Source organism: Asterias rubens, chromosome 4, assembly GCF_902459465.1.
Source record: "Asterias rubens chromosome 4, eAstRub1.3, whole genome shotgun sequence".
NCBI classification, from domain to species: Eukaryota; Metazoa; Echinodermata; class Asteroidea; order Forcipulatida; family Asteriidae; genus Asterias; species Asterias rubens.
Genome location: NC_047065.1, coordinates 9,814,985 through 9,833,915, shown reverse-complemented (window position 1 = coordinate 9,833,915; position 18,931 = coordinate 9,814,985). Strand labels below are relative to the sequence as shown.

Genomic DNA, 18,931 nt, shown 5'->3' with positions numbered 1-18,931 from the left:
GATGAAGATTTTGTTGCAAACTAAGTTTTAAAAAAACATGATCAAATCAACCGACCCCCTACCCTAACCTAACCACGAAGTCATTAATAAAGTTGTTGTTGATGGAAAAGGGATAGTTTAAGGTAAAAGTTCAGGTATATAATCCTCCAAAAAAGCAATTTTAAGGGCTTCACTTTCGTGGTTTTTTTTTTTTTTTTTTTCCGTTTTGAAAATTTTGTGTATAATTACGGGCTAGTGAAAATACCTGCGGGCGATCGATAATTTTTGTTGACTCGTTAAGGGAAACCCAATGCGCAGCCCTTCGGGTGAAAAGACAAGCATACACAATATTTGTCCCTTTTCCAAGAAATAATGCGTACAATTATTACCTTCAAGCACAATGTAACGCCATTTTGCCGGGCATGCCGGAGTAATTTTGGTGCCTTCCATAACGCCGCCGTCGCCATCTTGCTTGCGTAAGTTTTAGACTGAAAGTCGTAGAATCGATTCGTTGTGATACGTGTGTGTGTACTGTGTGGCGGCGGATTTACGGTATCGATACGATCTTTGGTATCGACCATACCCGGAGAACGCTGAGCTCGACCTAGTCTGGTTCCAAGACCCAAAAATCTCCGACTAGGCTCTGTCGAATTTAGGGTCCGGTATGCGGTCCTGCGAATTTTTTTTTCAAGGATGGTAAAGGCCAAAGATTTGCATACACGCTCCAATTGGCTGCCACGCACTTGACGCTGAATTATTCATCAGCTACACAACCACGAAGTGTGTGTACCATGTATGGCGTGTCAAACGTTGCATTATTCGATAATGTACAATGTATGTGCGATGTTTCTCATATAAACTGCGCCAATAAAGTATATAAACACTTACAAATGGTCAGATATATCGGAACCTAAAACAGTATGCCAAAAAATAATTATTCATTTCGAGTCACCGTTAATTTCTGCACATTTTGACACATCTTGTGTTGCGCTACGATGTTGTTTGGTGGATTTACGGGCACTTGAGTGGCTTAAGGTCGAATTTCAAAAGTTGCAAAAGCCCCTATTCAAGCTAAATCGTTGTGTTGTGACGAGTAAGATCGGCGTTTCTTTTGCTCGCCTTCTAAAATTATGTGTTTTTGGTCGCGTTTTGGATAAATCGGTTGCGATGAACATACTCACCAATAATTGTCAGTAACCAAGCAAAGGGGTCAAAGATGGGAGGCATACAACAATGGTAAGACAGGGAAAGGTGTTTCAAGATAACAGGAAAGATGGCTCAAACGACCAAACAGGAAAGAGGACGGATCGTTGGTTTGATGGAAGCCGGTACGTCGATGCGAGGTAAAAACGTCACCAGCGACGGTCAGTAAATGGTGGAATTGCTACCAAGCTCAGGGAAATGTGGACGACCTGCCAAGGAGTGGCCGTCCGAGGGTGACTTCTGCAGCAGAAGAAAGTGAACAAGTCCATAAAGCCTGACACCACTCTCGAGGGGTTTGCGACCGTCATCCTGATCAGGAAATGGCAGGGGATTGACCAGGGACAGATCAGAGGTCTCATTGGGAGTATGAGAAGACAACTCCTTGCCATTCAGGACAATGATGGAGGACACACCAAGAATGGAGGACAGGATAACAGCAGTTTTAGAGTTAAAGATACGGCAATTAATTTCATGGTCATGTAAACGAAACGAGTTTGTGTCTTTTGTCTTGATTTTGTCTGAGTGTGATGCTTATGTGAGTTCCCTTTTGGAATTGAGGTGAATAGGGGCTTTTGCAACTTTTGAAATTCGACCTTAAGCCACTCAAGTGTCCATAAATCCACCAAACAACATCGTAGCGCAACACAAGATGTGTCAAAACGTGCAGAAATTAACGGTGAATAGAAACGAACAATTAAATTTTTGTATACTATTTCAGGTTCCGATAAATCTGACCATTTGTAAGTGTTTAGATACTTTATTGGCGCAGTTTATATGTATTCTAGGTTCCTAGACCATTGGTGTTGCGTGGTCACACACAACCAACGTTCTGGTCTAGGTTCCTAGACCATTGGTGTTGCGTGGTCACACACAACCAACGTTCTGGTCTAGGTTCCTAGACCATTGGTGTTGCGTGGTCACACACAACCAACGTTCCGATTATGCACGGCAAAAACTGTACACGCTTGTAATGAACGAACGCTAGCGGGCGCTCTGTTTCTCTGATTTCCTGTGCTCACCATAGGTCTAGGACATTTGCAACGACGGGTCTTAACTTTTTTTTATTGTTTTTCGGCAAATCTCCCCCGACTTTCCGGTGGAGCCAATCAGAGGCTGCGTTGCGGTTGGCTCATAAATAATTCATCAGTGTTGTGCATGCAGTGTAAATGCATGCAGTAATGCGTTGCATGACTTTTGCTATACTACTCTGCATGTGTGTGTGGGTATATGTTTTTATCGGAGTATAATAATGTCCAGATCAGTAGGATTTGAAACTTTGCCACATGGTGGAAATACGATAAAGAAAGGTTTGCGGTACCACCACAAACCTTTCTATGTATAATATCCAGATCCAGACTACTGCATTGCCATGATGCAGCTTGAAATGCGATCGTGGCAGGGCCCACACTGATGAAGCCTGTATTGGCTAAACAATTTGCTTATAGTTAGCACAAAATAGTATTGCTTAGCAGAAACTGGTTACCACCCAATTTTTAATTAAATTTGAAATGTTGTAGACTTATGCCTAGTGCCCACCTAAATTTTTGGATAGTAAAGAAATTTTGTACAGTATTTTCTGCCAAACATATATTAACTGGTGGGCCCTGTAGTGTTATTCACAGTGAAAGTTTTTTAATCTTGGGGGAAGGAAATCTTGAGGGATTCAAAAGCGTCTTTGTGAGAATGTATTTTGAAACATAACCGTAGCTGCAGATCTTGGAATGTAAGCGTAGCTTGACTCGGGATTGAAAGCGTACTTTTTGATATTGTAGCGTAACCTAAACGTATCTTGGAGTGTATAAGCGTAGCTGAGTAGCTGCGTAGCTTAAAACGTAACAGTATCTTTTGGAGCGTAAGCATATCTTGGAACGTAATTTGTAGCTGCGTATCTTGGAACGTAAGCGTAACTTGACATGGGATTGAAAGCGTACCTTTTGATATTATAGCGTAACTTGAAGGAACATAAGCAGATCTGTAAGCGCAGCTGAGTAGCTGTGTAGCTTGGAACGTTGACATCTTTTGGAACGTAAGCATATCTTGGACTGAAGCGTAGCATCTTGGAACATAAACAAAGCTGCATATCTTTGAACGTAAGCATAGCTTGACTCGGGCTTGAAAGAGTACCTTTTGATATTATAGTGTAACTTGAAGGAACGTAGACCTAAGCGTATCTTGGAACGTAAACGTAGCTGCGTATCTTTGAACGTAAGCATAGCTTGACTTGGGCTTGAAAGCGTACCTTTTGATATTATAGTGTAACTTGAAGGAACATAGACCTAAGCGTATCTTGGAACGTAAACGTAGCTGCCTATCTTGGAATGTAAGCGTAGCTTGACTTGGGCTTGAAAACATACCTTTTGATATTATAGTGCAACTTGAAGGAATGTAGACCTAAGCGTATCTTTGAACGTAAACGTAGCCGAGTAGCTGCGCAGCTTGGAACGTAACCATATAATATTTTTTGGAATGTAGTGTTAACAATATCTTTTGGAACAACTCATGAGAAATTGCGAATTTTGATTGCTTGTCGGGTGGCGACTACTGCTATTCAACTCCCAGTTATTTGAGGCGAATAGTCAGGTCATAAATTCCACTAGTTGCCCAGTTTAATCATTACCTCAAAAATAACTCTTCATTCACAGAATTAAAAAATAATACTTTGTTTGGCAAAATTATGCTTTGAGGGAATTTTGTTTTAGCATTATTTTTATTTCAACCTTTTATAAAAAATTCCCATAATATTTTCAAGCTACTCACACAATAACACTGTCAATATAACCATGATATAACAATGGAGGTAGATGCGATATTCCTACGTTTTGACATCATCAAAATTACCTGAAACTCGTAACAAAAAGAAATTAGGGGGCCATGAATCAACATGGAGCATATTGCAACGTTGCGATCATAAGAAACAACGGAGTCGACACCCGCAAGCTGGGAGTTCATAGCGCCCGGGATTTAACACCTCCAACCCCCACGAGACACGGCATGGGCGGTACGTGATATCCCACAAGGCTTATTTCACGTTCCGATTGCTCCACGCCGTGGGGCCATACAAGCGTCCGTTACACGGACTCTCTGAATGCTAATCTTACGTTCGATTTTTGACCATTATTTACGATTTCAAATCGTCACGTATCCGTAATCTGAATAGGTAGTCTATACTTAAAATTTCACTGTTTTCCTTTTAATAGGCCTATAATGACCACGGAATTACTCTTTGAGCAAAGATTATTAAAAATAGCGCGCCGATCACATTGACCTTTGACTCGGTCTAGTTTGAATAGTCATCTTCAACCCGTCACGTGATATGAATAATCGAGTCATTTGCATAGTCTGGCCACGCCTTCAATTTGCAAATGTCCTAGACCTTGGTGAGCACAGGATCGACATGGGGAGATCCGGAAATCAGAGAAACAGAGCGCCCGCTAGCGTTCGTTCATTACAAGCGTGTACAGTTTTTGCCGTGCATAATCGGAACGTTGGTTGTGTGTGACCACGCAACACCAATGGTCTAGGAACCTAGACTACAGTCATGTCGGCCGTAGATCCAGGAGTTTTTATGCCAGTTATTGCAAAGGCAGGCGTTGTGTCTAAATAAAGCGTTTGCAAAGTGATGCGACAAGTTCAAAATATATAAACCTGGGAAGTTTTTGTCCTTTTTCTTCAAAAATATTTTTTTTTTGAGTGTTCATTGACATTGATTGAGGATTAAGTTTCATGATTTTTAAAAGTGGTAAAAATGGGGCAAAATCTGGTGACTAGCTGTCGACATTATACGTGTTGAACCAGATTGTCATTAATTGATGATCAAAATAATCTCGTAACCCTCCGGCCTGGCGGCCGTTGGGAGGAGGGTTACGTTATCGCTAGTACGTGCAGACATGGTTTCCCTGGAGATGACCCCCGACCCTGACAAGTTGCGTCATGCTCTATTTTTAACCGTGGGTGATACCTGACCTAAGATTTTTAACAAGAGACGTCAAGGAATCTTTGGTCAGGGAACCAGACTAAGCTCGACCACCCTCTGTGTCGTCTGTGGACGCGGCGTATCAATACCGCGCAATACGCGCGTATGGCAAAATATTATCATCGTGTGACACGCGCGTATGACAAAAAGGCAAGATGTCAGTGCACATAGACCATTTCTAGTGTTTTCATTGGTCAATGATGATGTCATTGTATAGACCTTATCGCAAATACCAATGCGCAAGCGCAGACTGTTGAATGAGGTGCATTGTGGGATTGATATGGATCAAATTTGGATACCAGCTGGACCACAATGCACCTAATTCCAAGCTTTACGCGCGCGCCCTGGTATTTGCGAAAAGGTCTATGGCAAAATTGTATGGCAAAATATTTTGCCATACACGCGTTACGAATAATGGCGTATGCGCGTCCATAAAAATGGTCTCACAACGAAACCGCACGCACAATGAGACACTCAGCGTTCTCCGGGTTCTATTTCTATGGTATCGACTTATTTCTTTTTAGCGAAGTTGGTTCATTTCAGATGAGGGCGCTATCTCTTTATAAATAGCCGATTTGTGTGGGGGTGTGTGTGTGTGTGTGTATTTTATTGGATCTCCTCCCTGGATACCGCATCAAACCTCGTCAAATTTACACGGAAGAAAGACGCTGACTTCGTCTTGACACTCGTCTATTTTTGAACAAAATCCGTTGAAAATTTACATATTTATGGGCAAAAAAAACCACCAAAATTGGTGGGGTTTTGCGCGCCGTTTTAACTGTTGCTATTGGGCAGAGGGAAGGGGACGGTGGAATGGCACCTTTTATTAAACTTTTGCTACGGGACGGGATGATGGAGATCGGAGGCGGGCTTTAGAGCACGTGGGACAGGGAGAGACAGGGGACGGGGGAACGGCACCTATAACGCAGCTCCAGTTTTTTTCAGGACACATGCATCCGTCCTCAAGCAAACTGAATAGAACACGCCTTACATTAAAAGTTTACACATGGGGACATTCATTTGTATTTTAAAACTCGCGACATCTACACCTCTTTTGTTACCCCCTCCCCCTCCACAAACACACGACTTTTTGGGTAGTAAAACATGCCTTGAAAGTTTACGCATTTTGGACATTCATTGCACATGACAAATTATTTGTAAGCTTTGGTTAACAAAATTAATTCGACTGAAAAATAACACAAAACGGGAAAAACAGGACGATAAAATTAATTATCGGAACGCAGGATGAACATTTTTGGCCATGTTCAACATTTCTCGGCGTACTTAACGTGTGCTTCATACGTTCTGCATAAGTTACCCGTACGTTCATGCATAGAGTAAGGACAGTGGTTCATGGTACGTTAGACATACGTTGACATACGTTGATATATGGAAACGTTTTCCCGGATTTGTCTCATAAAAGAATTGACCACACAAACGAACTCCAACACAACGCTGTGTGCAGCGGTCACGGGCCACTGACTTCATTGGGCGGGTAGTTCCATTATTTGAATGGGTGCATTAACTTAGACACAATGAGGGGGATAGGCACAGTACATAATACTACGGAGACAAACATTGTTTTTTGATGTGCAGCTAGAACAGTTACTTTTAGACTTACTTACTGAATGAAACTATAAACCACACGATAAATTTTCAAACGGTCACATATAAGTTAATAAAAAAGTACTAAACTGATTGTTTGATCAAACTGGTTGCATGATGGTTTTAGCGTGTTTTTGTAGACGATTTGCGATCAATAAAGACAAATAGTGAACTTAACTCACATAGTTTGACCCTTTTAATGATCGTTTAGTGAAACAGAAAGCATTAGATTCTCGATTAACAACACGAACACTCTTGGCAGAACGCGACAAGATAAATGAAATTTGGCCCGGTTGAAAAATGCATCTTTCTACCCTGCCACTTTAATGGTACGATCCAATAAAATAAAACATTAAAATTGCTCTATATTTAAAATTACTCATTGAATCAAACCCAAAACTTCAGTGGTATAAGATAACAATGATGTTGTACCTCACCAATAATTAAAAAAGATGTATAATCATCGTGTTTTGTTATAAAAGACGCCGATTTAGCGATGATGACGTCATTGTAACCTGTTACAGTGCGCGTGCATCCGGGACTTCCAGGTCAAAATGTCAATTCAGACGCTGAAGGTTATTGGTCAAGCGTTTATGTTTCCTTTGTTCCGACAACAATATACAACCAATCAGAACAAGTTTTATACCAGAAGAAAGCTAACGATCTGAATATTCATAAGCCGCTCACCCCAAAGCAGCCTGACCACAATGGAATGAGTGAGGGCTTGTGAGGACCGCCGACGTGCAGTTGAAACTCGCTAGTTTGCTCTTCTCCAACGCAAAAGACAAGCATTGTGCAGGGTTATTATGGTTTTTCCGACAAAAGTACAGAAAGGGTACCATATTTTTGTTGTATGTTATACTTCATGAAAGGTTACCCGATTGAAAACCAGGCACCCCCATACTGGGAAAGAAACACAACTTTTAGAAAATTTCACTTTTTCATGAAAAAACGCTCATTGTTCTATTGCACGCAAATCGAATTGAGCGGATGCTACAACGTTTCCATATACGCTGGCATACGTTATAGGAACGTTATTCGTTGGTTGGTATACGTTGATGTACGTCGGTTACCGGGAATCGAACAGCCGACGTAGTGATAACGTTTATTGTGTTCTACAGTACAGCTGGCGAATGTGCCGTACAGCCAGCGAGCATTCGGCGTTTTATGAACTTATGGGGGGGGGTCAGTATAGTGGGTCCCTTAAGTAGCTCATCTCTTCATTTCTTTTTTTAAGTTTGCCCCTTTTCCGACGCAAAAAACAAAATTTGTTCCCCGTTTTCCCGCAGTAAAAATGAAAAAACCTAACGACTGCAAAATTAAGAGCAACTATAAATATAAATATGAATAGTAAACTTCCGGGTATAACAACCATGGGTAAAAACTCTGTTGAAGGAGTGGTGGCTCTGAAAAGAGCCGGTTTATGAAGACGAGCAGAGTATACTGTTCGAAACGTCGAGACCAAAACAGCCCTTTTAGAGCCACCACTCCTTTACTGTTCATATTTATAGTTATAGTTGCTCTTAATCTCCACACCATGCAAAGCTTCAAACTGCAAAATTCTTCAGTATACTAAAAAATATCCTTTATAATCACCGAAGTAACGGGAAACAGTCAGGGTCACGGCAAATGTGAAGGGTTCATCAAAAAGGAGTTTATTCATGTCACACTTTGCGAAGGTTTTTATTTAAAATGTGCATACAGTTTAACACATTTGATAACTCTTCATTTAGAGAAAAACATCTCAAGATAATCCTCCTTCATTTTAAATTTTTTCGTTGAAATATTTCCCACCAAACGGAGCGGTTTACTGCGCGCGCTAATGAACACTCGCATTTTCTTGTGAATTCTGAAAGGGTTCGAGAGCGCTTCTCTGATCACGATTTTGCAAAGAAACTCTTTATCTCGAAATTGCGCACTGATTGCTATGTATACGTTCAATACGCTACGGATACGTTATCATCTCGTTATCACAACGTTGGCTGTACGTTTCCCCTTTAGCAGACGTACATCAACGTAAACCAACCTACAAATAACGTTCATATAACGTATGTCAGCGTATCTCAACGTATGTTTGTTTGTTTGTTTGTTTTTTATTTCCAAATATCACAATAAATAACGTATGTCAACGTATGTCAACGTATGTCAACGTATGTCAACGTATGTCAACGTATGTCTATCGTATACCATGAACTTACGGGGAACTTATGCAGAACGTAAGAAGCACACGTTCAGTACGCCGATAAACATTCTAAAAACAAATTCGGCGGGCTCGACGTGTTCACAATTTTAACAGCGTATCCCAGCGTGCTCTTAACGTAAACGACGTTTCCCCAACTTACCCCCAAACTTATATCAGCGTACACCAACGTATTTCGATATTTCGCATACGTTGGCTTATGTTCAGGCGATACGCCATGGTGTACAGGGCCATCACTAATCCTCATTTCTTCATAGTCGGTCGTGCTGAACGCACCAACCCATCAATACGTTACTCATACGCTTGCATACGCTGCGATACGCTGTCATAACTTTGTTATTTAGTTACGTGAAACGCTATCAATGCATTAGTCATACGCTATGTATACGTTCAATACGCTATGGATACGTCCTTTCCAACACCGATGTCGACAGTTTCGATGCAATTCGTTGGGAAGTTGGACGTTCTTGGACTTTGAAAAAACACTTCAAACACTAAAATAACAGCCCTTTTGGCCCACATTTTAAATTTTTGCACTAGATTTGGCATTGTTCCCACCAGCTTTCATAAAGGTACTCTTGTACCTACTCTCAAGAAACCGAATGTTGATCCTTCTCAACCAAACTACATGTATCGTCCAATTAATGTTTCTAATACTTTTTCCAAGATTTTTGAGATGGGTTTCTTAGAATCTTGTTCAAATGTGAAGTTTGACCCTCTGCAATTTGGTTTTGTTAATGGGAGGGGGACAGCCATGGCCGCAGCCACAGTCAATAACGTCATGGATTACTGTGTTAATAAAGGTTCTACTGTATTCTGTTGCTCTCTCGATGCAGAGGGGGCATTTGATGTAATCCCTCATGATGTCATTTTCGATAAGTTATGTGACAATATTGGTGACGATTGGTGGAGATGCTTTTTATCGTGGTGTACTAACTTGACAGTGAATGTCAAATGGAACGGCAACATTGGCAGAAAGATTAATATTTGTAAAGGCACCAGACAAGAAGGGTTATCATCTCCTTGCATTTTTAATCTTTTTTAATAGAGATCTCGTTTCTGGTCTACGTGTTCTAGAATGTGGTATTGTTATGGCCCAATCCACCTTTAAAGGGTATATGTACTTTTTCCTAACAAAAAACACAATGTCAACAGATTTACATTAAACTTACACAGTTTGAAGATTATGATAGTAGAAAGCTTCCCTTGAAATTTTACTTACTGAGGTGCTGTAGTTTTTGAGAAATGAGTAAAAGTAATAATTTTCCTCTCAGTTTTAGCATGTAAAACGCACTAACCAGTTAATATGCTATGGTTTTGGTATAGTATCATAACGGGATTTTACATGCTAAAATAGTTTTGGTCTCATGAGACCAAAACTATGTTGTGACTTGTTTTACTCATTTCTCAAAAAATACACAACCTTAGTTAGTAATATTTGAAGGGAAGCTTTCCACTATCATTATCTCCAAACCCTGTAGGTTTAATGTAAATCTGTGGTCATTTTGAAAAAGTATCCAAGTAAAGCATTTCATGGAATAATATTCAAAGAGAAGTCTTTTTCCTTTACCTTCTGTAAACCCTGTAAGTTATTTGTATATCTGTGAACTTTTAATTTGTGTTCTGTTCAGAAAGTGTCCAATGGCTTTAATGTTTTCTGCTATGCTGATGATTTTGTTGCTTTCTAGTTTAACTGTCACTGGTTTCCCAAAGTGTATTGGTCATGCAAATGATTATATTACATCACATGGTCTGCGTTTCAACCCAAGTAAAACGAGTTGTACTATCTTTGGTAAGAATACTTTATCATCGGACCCCTCTTGGGTTCTGAATGAAAGTAAACTCAATATCACTGACTCCATTACCTATCTGGGTGTTGTTATGTCAAATGATCCGAAACCTAATTTGCATTATGAGGAAAGAATTTGTAAACGTCAAAAGGCTTTTTATTCATTGCATTGGCATGTGTAGGAACGGCAGTTCAACCTGTACTGTGTTAAAACTCGTGTTTGGAACACAGGTCTGACCCCTGTTCTTATAATACGGATGCCAGTGTGTTAATTTCAATGCCACATCTTTCCAAAAACTTGAAAAAACACAGGGTAAGCTTGTTACATTGGTTTGAATTTATGAAAGATCAATGATATTTTGTCGACATTTCAACTTATTCTTGTATGTCAGATTTTTAACAACACTTCTAAGGCTAGGTCTTTTTATGCCCACCTTTTAAATTGCGAGGCCAGCGACGATTTTGCTTATTCGAAGAATAAATTAATTGGTAGAGTTAGAAATAGTTTTAGCTCGCACAAAGACTGTTCGCTGCTTAACTGCATTATTAATACTTCTTGCAGGCGGATATTTAACTATGACGTGTGTAAACTGCGTCAACCGTGATAGGGTACAGTTTTGTTTCGTAATCAGTTTCTTGAATGTGATGACCTTGATACTCTCGGTCTGCTACTCAGTCATTCTGACAATTCCTCTGTGTCATACTTTGTCAGGATGGTCTGGGGGTCGTCCGAGAGTGTCGGGGTTATCCTGTTCCTTTTTTCTGCGTGTTTATGTCCCTTATTTTGTATTTTTGATGTAAATTTTTTAAATCTTTCGATCTTCTCCATTTTTTTGAGGTTTTGAGGAAATAAATAAATAAATATATATCGGACGAAATGTCTAGGAGCGCGTTTTGGCGACCCTATAACCAGAAACATGTTTGAGCTTTGGTCATTGGTCGAGCGTTTTCGCGTGTTGAACTGCTGTTCCGACCATGTACTGTCATGAACTGTTTCTGGTTACCGACCCGTTTTCGCGTAGCTCTCTGAAATTGTTTCGGGTGATGACGTCAGAAACCTATTTGTTTCTGGTCATGGTCGCCAAGTCTTTCTCGGTTTTTCTACAGGGTGTCTAGCCTTTAGTCAAGGCGCACACGGCACCCCCAGATGTCAAGCACGACTCCAGATATTTTTACCTGGATCCGCGCCTGTATTGACAGACGAGAGAACGGAACCTCAATCAAGCCGGCCGAATCCAAAGCCGAAGCCGTAGTGCTGGACAGTGTATTTTAGTGCGCATAGAGTGCAGGATGGGATCATGTGATCTGTGAATGAAATCTTCAATCGAAATGTTGCATACGATATCACGAGTCGGTCTGTATTTTTTCCCCCTTCCCAGCACAGTAAAGGCCATTATTTGCACTGTTCGCTTCCCATTGGCTGGCTTGCACTTTTGATGCTGAATTATTCAAGTTCTTGTATGCCAGGATATTAATATTATGATTTGACTTTATATGTGCCGCTATGCATGTTGGTGTATTTACACACAGCTTCAAATTTTTAAAGTGATATTCTGTTTTCTGGGTTGGTCAAGAATGGGCAGATCTAGTAGGCCTTAAAAAGTAGGTCTAATATAGGCCCTGTGAAGTTTTATATTCTACACACCAGAGCTTACGGTCGGTCACTGCATGCTTCCATCACCAAAGTGCAAGTCATGATCGATGGTGGCCCTTAAAACAAAACCCCCATACTGTTTTCCCCCTGAAGACGGACAAAGCACTGATCGAAAAGGGATATTCATTTGTTATCACAAATCTCTCTTAAGTCTATAGTCATACCTCCTTCATGCACTGATTAATAAAACTACTTGTACAATAAGTAGTTTGCATCTACCTTAAAAAATACTTTAAAGTCACCTGGAAGTGGTATTTTTTCAAAATAAAGCTTTTGTCACTAATATATGTGTTTTGATGAGTTGAATGTGAATAAACAGTTAACTTAGGTTTTAAAAAATCAGTTCTTATGTTATTTACAAATTTAAGAGTAGACCCCGACCCGAGAGGGCGCTGTTCGTGACGTCAATCGAGGTTGACTTTGCCTGTACTGCGTAGAGTAAACACAATTGCAAAGTACATGTACGGACCAAGTCGTGAGTTTGTACCAGTCGTGAGTTTGTACCAGTAAAAAGTGTTGAAACATGGGCGTGACACGCGAGTTTGCACCTGTGCTGATACACCAATTCAGGCGCGCAGTGTTGAGCACCGTGCGCCATTGCTGAGGTGTACATGTGCACAAAGACATGATGAAATCATGTTCCTTTTCGCTCTTTGGAAATTAAATGTTTTCCTCAACGACTTACACAATTTCCTTAACAGGACATCATGATATACTAATGAAGATCACTGACTACAAAATTTGCAACTCAATAGAAACAGAATCATCTTGAAAACGGTGCTTATCTCAGGCGAATTAGGGGGGAAAGACGCGACAACTGCATAAAATAGTCACTTAAATGACATTTGTTCAGAATTTCAGTATTTTCCTTTGTGCTTAATTTAGAAAGAAGAAAAAAGCAACAATGTAGTAAATCGTCATATCATGCAGCCATGTCAGAGAAATCGCATAGATTGTCGAGAAAGACATTAAATTTCCATAAAAAAGAGAAAAGAAACCTGATTTCCTTATGTCTCTGTGCACAAAACTAGGCAAATGTTACCTCAGCAATGGCCGCGGTGCTCAACTTTTGCGCGCCCGGTGCGCGCCTGAATTGGTGTATAAGACAGTTTATTCATTCCTGTTGGTCGAGAGCAACGGCCGAGGCAGTTCACCAATCAATCGATCATTAAAACATTTATTTCCACATTCACAACACATGGAGGCATCATCCTAAAAGCCGAGGCTTGTGGCGGATGTGCCCGTTACAAAATTACAGAACAAAACAGGAAAACAGCACTGAATAGACGAATAAATAAATACTAACCGCTACGGTAGATAACTACACAAAGGTTTAACCATGGTTAAACAATTAATATAAAACTCTGAAGCAGCACATTTGTAAGCGAAATAAACGAAGGGACAGCAATTAAACAAACAATACAAACTAGAAAACATATACAGACGAGTAAGTAGGTGAGTAAGTAAGTAACGGCTATAAGCAACGTATAAAAAAGCAAATCGATCAATTATATTGGGAATTTAGTAAAAATGTTTTTAGTCGGTGTTTAAACGAGCTAATTGGGGTAGGGGCAATTATAGTTATGGTGGTAGAAGACTATTCCAGTTTTTTGGTCCAGTGAAAGAAATTGTGTGTTGGGAAAGAGTTGATCTAAATAGGGGAACATGTAATTTGCTGACGACCGTTCAGTGGTCTGAACAGCAGAACCATCGACCAACAACCTAAAACAGTTTTTGGTTGGGGTCGCCAAAACGCACTCCAGATGTGTGGTGATTACCATAGAGTTATATATACGAACTAGAGGACGCTAGAGTGATGCTTCGTGCCTTCGTGCACAAATGCCACGGGACCGCAAGATGACAAGCACGTCATTCTGCACGCGCGTTGAATATGACATACACGTTTGAGGGTTTTTTTTATTGAACGCTCACGCGATGCTGTTTGCATAGAATTATATTATAAGAACTAGAGTGCGCACTGGCCTATATAGACCTTTCTTTTGTTGATAAACAAACCGCCTTGGTTGGCATGGTCGGCCGAATGTTAGTAAATCATTAAATCGTAAAAACAGATGTTTTAACAAAATTCAACATTTTCTTCAAACTTTCAATTAAATAAAATACCTCTCATAATTAGTTGTTTTGTTTTGAACAAAATGAACAAATTTGGTTCATTGTTACAAAAAAATATCGATTTGCACATTATGGCTTTCCATAGTTTTCCAATCTGGGTTGGCAAAAACTCGGGCTGTGACGTTGCAAAAGAAAGGTCTATACGCGCTCCGGGATGCGCGCAGGCGGCCATTTTCTAAGTTGAACAAACAGCATCGCGTGAGCGTTCAATAAAAAAACTCAAACGTGTATTTCATATTCAACGCGCGTGCAGAATGACGCGCTTGTCATCTTGCGGTCCCGTGGCGTTTGTGCACGAAGTATCACTCGTGCGCCCTCTAGTTCTTATATATAACTCTATGGATTCCAGTCAACTTAGAAAATGGCGGCATAAGCGCATGCCGGTGTGGCGGTTTCAACTTTCCGCTGTGTTCAGTTTTCCGAATGACCAAATACGGTAGCATTACGTCATGCGATGCCTGCGCACAGCAAGCGAAAGTAGTCCGTTTTTAGTGCCGTATTGAGACATCCATTACCCTCCGGTAGCTGTCATGGCGGCGTCCACGAGTCGAGTACAACTAGCGGCAAACGCGTGGATCGTATGAGTTGTTTTTTATGCAAGCAGAGTGTGACCTGCCTAAAGTTGTACCCATGAATACATGTAAAGATGGGGCAAGAGATTATGTGACTACACAGAAAAGAATCGTAATATAAACAATTTGGGGGTCACTGCTGAGAGAACTACAGTACTCGCCAGGGTACTCGCGGCGGTATCTGACAGGCTATGGCGCACGTCCGCCACTACTTGCAGTGGCTGCGCCCACAGCCTCGTTTTGGGTTAGATTGACGACGTACCTTATGCATACATATTAAGAGAGACGTATTCGAAGGGACGGAGGTTATAATAACTTTGTATAATTGGATTGGGAATTGTATTTAAAATGATTGAGGATTGTAAGCTCTAAAGATTCATAACATTCATAAGATTTCGATACTTTTATTATTTTGGTTGTTTTTCTTTGATTCTTTCTTTGTTTTTGTTCTCCTTTTCTTTGTGTCTCAAGAAAAAATTAAATCAGTGTTTTGCCATTTGTTTCTCTTTATCCATGCCCTCTAAACTAATTTTATGTATACTTATTTCGACTTGTTTGTTTGTTAATGTTTTGGTGTATAGTTTTGGTAATTCCCCATAAGGGAGCGACTTATTGATATAATGAATGTTTCTTGTTTTGGGTTTTTTTTTTTTTTTTTTTTTGGGGGGGGGGGGTGTGTAATTGTCTCTTCAGTTCGTTCTTTTTGATTTGTAAGATTAGCGTAAAAAAAATGGTAGTGTGACCGGGGTGTAGGTGTCACAAGATAGTTGTTCAATTGTGTGTTACCTTGTCGGTATTATGCTAACGATTGAAAATAAGATTGAAGATTGAAATATGAAGTACAACAAAGGATATGAGGTCATGTCAATAGTTATATCCTGGATGAAGACAAAGTAAACGCGTTATCCGCATAAATGGATTATTTTGTCCCGACTTTTGAGCATAGTTTTAATTCAATGGGCTATATGGCATTGTATTAATTTAATATCTCAACTGCACTGAGTATTTCCCCGCTAAGCCAAAATGTAATGGTAATTACCTAGTCGTCTATACACTGTTTGTTTACCACAACTTTGTTGGGGTGGGGTGAGGGGGGAAGAGCGTCGGCCTCTTTTTAGTTTATTATCATCTGAATTTGTGATGTAAACTTTCTGGTCATTAGGCTGCACGTTACGGGAGCACTAAACGTGAACGTGAACGTCAAAAAAGTGTACTGTTTATTGTCACTTTGGGCTTATTGCATGCTTGCGAAATTTTAACGACACATTTTCTTGTTCACGTTGCTCGCTGAACGTGCAGCTAACCTCCCTAATATAATACACCCGCCAGGGCGCACGGCCCATTCGTTGTATACGTGTACAAATTCCCTGATAAAACATGTTGAGTCCAGACCAAAACACTGCTCCAACAAATTTTGTAAATGGACTTATAATGTCGTTTTGCTTCAGAACTTTGATCAATTTTATCATCCTTATCTGTGGAACTCTATCCAGTCATATCGTACAAATTAAATACAAACGGTAAATTGGTTCTACTCCTTAATTTTCTCTCACTTATTTCACTTTCAGAAAGCTTTTTGCAAAGTTATTTTTAGGGTTTGTTACGCAGTCCAGTTTGGTCAATGTTGTATTAGGCCTATAGACAAATTCCTAAGAATGTACCCGATGCAGCCGCATGAGGGCTCTTTTGTTAACATCTCAGTAACCATGCCAACCCGACGGAGCCGATTCCTAAGTAGGCTACAAACGGATTTGGCAAAATGTACATTCTGAGTCCTGACCAACAACTGCTCTAAACAAATTTTGTGAATGGACTTGTTTTGCTTCACAACTTTGACCAAATGCAAAGTTCTTTTTTACAGCTTCAAACCAGCCGTTGACGTACACGTTTCACAAACTTCCGTGATTGGGTAAACTTTAAAACCGCAACACTACCTCCATATGAACAGACTATTCTAAAACGGTTTTCATGCGCTCATTTGAGTTTAACTGGCAAAACTTGCATGAAAAGAATCAGTAATGATTAAATCTGGCATCGAATTTTAGACGAATTATCTGGAAACTTTGAGAGCACTATACGGCGTATAACGCCCTAAATTACGGCGTTATAATGCCCTAATTGAGAAATAGGGCGTAATAACGCCCTATACGCCCTATAAAAATAAATAAAAATAGCTAGCCTCCCTTGATGAAGTTATTTTTTCCCCAAATTGTTTTTAAAATAATGTTTGGACATTTTCATGACTGTCATCCGCTGCCCCCCCCCCCCCCCAATGAGGAAAGACAAAAGGAAGTTGTTCATTGGTGCAAACAGTGCCACAGCTTTTATCGGGGGGGGGGTGTTGGAGTAGAATCCTGGAGAAAATACTACAAGTTTACATTAAACTCACATTAAAACGAGGTCAAATGCCGTATTGCCATTGTATTTAGTACATTTCCGATTGGAATTTTGTCGAAATCTCAAATCTTCTAATTTTATTACATGATAATATGGGTCTGTAGATTTTTTGGCGACAGGAATTAGGTTTCGGTTAATTCCTGATTTTCGGTGACATTCAATCAATCCCAAAAGTAAGTTACCCTTCTGACTGAGCAACACATTTCTATTTGGAATGTACAGACCATTAATCCCATCACGGTTCAAATTTGCTCTGAAAGAATTCCATAACGCAGTAAAAATTTGCACCAGAGGTTTCCTTTCATAAGGACTCTATCTATTATTATGAGTGCATCACACATTTTTGCCCTTACATAGAACCCTTCTTCCTAGGAAGGTTTCTGTCGCACGGTTTTTTAAGCACAAAGTGTTTCCAGAAAATAAAAGTGCTTATAATTTAACTGTGAGTTTTTTTTTTGGTTTTTTTTTTAATCATGTACTTGACATATTATCACCCTTCGATTGAGGACTAGAAAAATGATTGTCACCGACCTTGCTTTTAGCTGATGGTTTTATGCTAACATTAATCGATAGGCGTCGTTTCTGTGGAAATTATTTAATAAATATAATTTGTATGCTATCCCCATATTTTGTTTTTTAAAACGGATGCTAAATCTACAAGTTTTCATATGTTTTTCTGAATTCTTAGGCATAATATAATTACTATTAAAAAGACAGATTGGCTGGAAAGCGCTGTTTTATTCTTTAACTTCTCCCTTTGGAAAACAACTTGTGGAAGAGTAGAATAATAACACGCTTTAGCCCTTAACTTCTGAAGAAAATAATAAACACTTTACAAAACTTGAACAAGGATAACTAAAAACATTGGATCGGTCTATAATTGGTCTTTGAAAAGCGTTTGTAACCGTTTGTTATAAAATGCATATGGGTAGAAACATGTTGTTAAAAAGTACAACACAATGATCCACCCAACAAGCCTCGCAAAATGCGGAGTTTTCCTTTACCTTGTGACTAACACGGTCGGCCATTAATTATGGGAGTCTAATTTTTGACTCCAACAATTAATGGCCGACCGTGTTACTGTTAGTTCGCAGAGTAAAAGGAAAACCACGCAATTTCGTGGCAAATTTGTATGGATCATTGTATTCTACTTTTAAAACATCTTTCTACCCATGTGCGTTTTATAACAAACGGTTACAAACGCTTTTTATAGATCAACTCGTCCGATCCAAGGCAACGTGTTCCTTAATTATTTACAACTAATACGAGTTGCCCAACATGTTCAACATGCTCATCACGGTCATACAAAGAGTATGAAAGGGGTCGGAGACCATCTGTGACTTTAAAAGGTTTTTAAAATACGTATCAGTTTGAATGAACATTTTTGATAAGTAGTACTTTAGGGCGTTAAAAATGCCGTAAGTTT

General features: G+C 39.8%; 1 protein-coding gene across 1 annotated transcript in view; it reads right to left on the bottom strand.

Moving 5' to 3' along the window:
- Positions 1 to 508, bottom strand: part of LOC117289649 (cytochrome c1, heme protein, mitochondrial-like) — a 34,754-nt gene extending 34,246 nt beyond the window's left edge. The window contains exon 1 of the mRNA XM_033770868.1: positions 369 to 508. Coding sequence (XP_033626759.1) covers positions 369 to 446 — 78 coding nt within the window. The 5' untranslated portion in view covers positions 447 to 508. The remainder of the gene's footprint in view (positions 1 to 368) is intronic.
- Between the last annotated feature and the right edge of the window lie 18,423 nt (positions 509 to 18,931).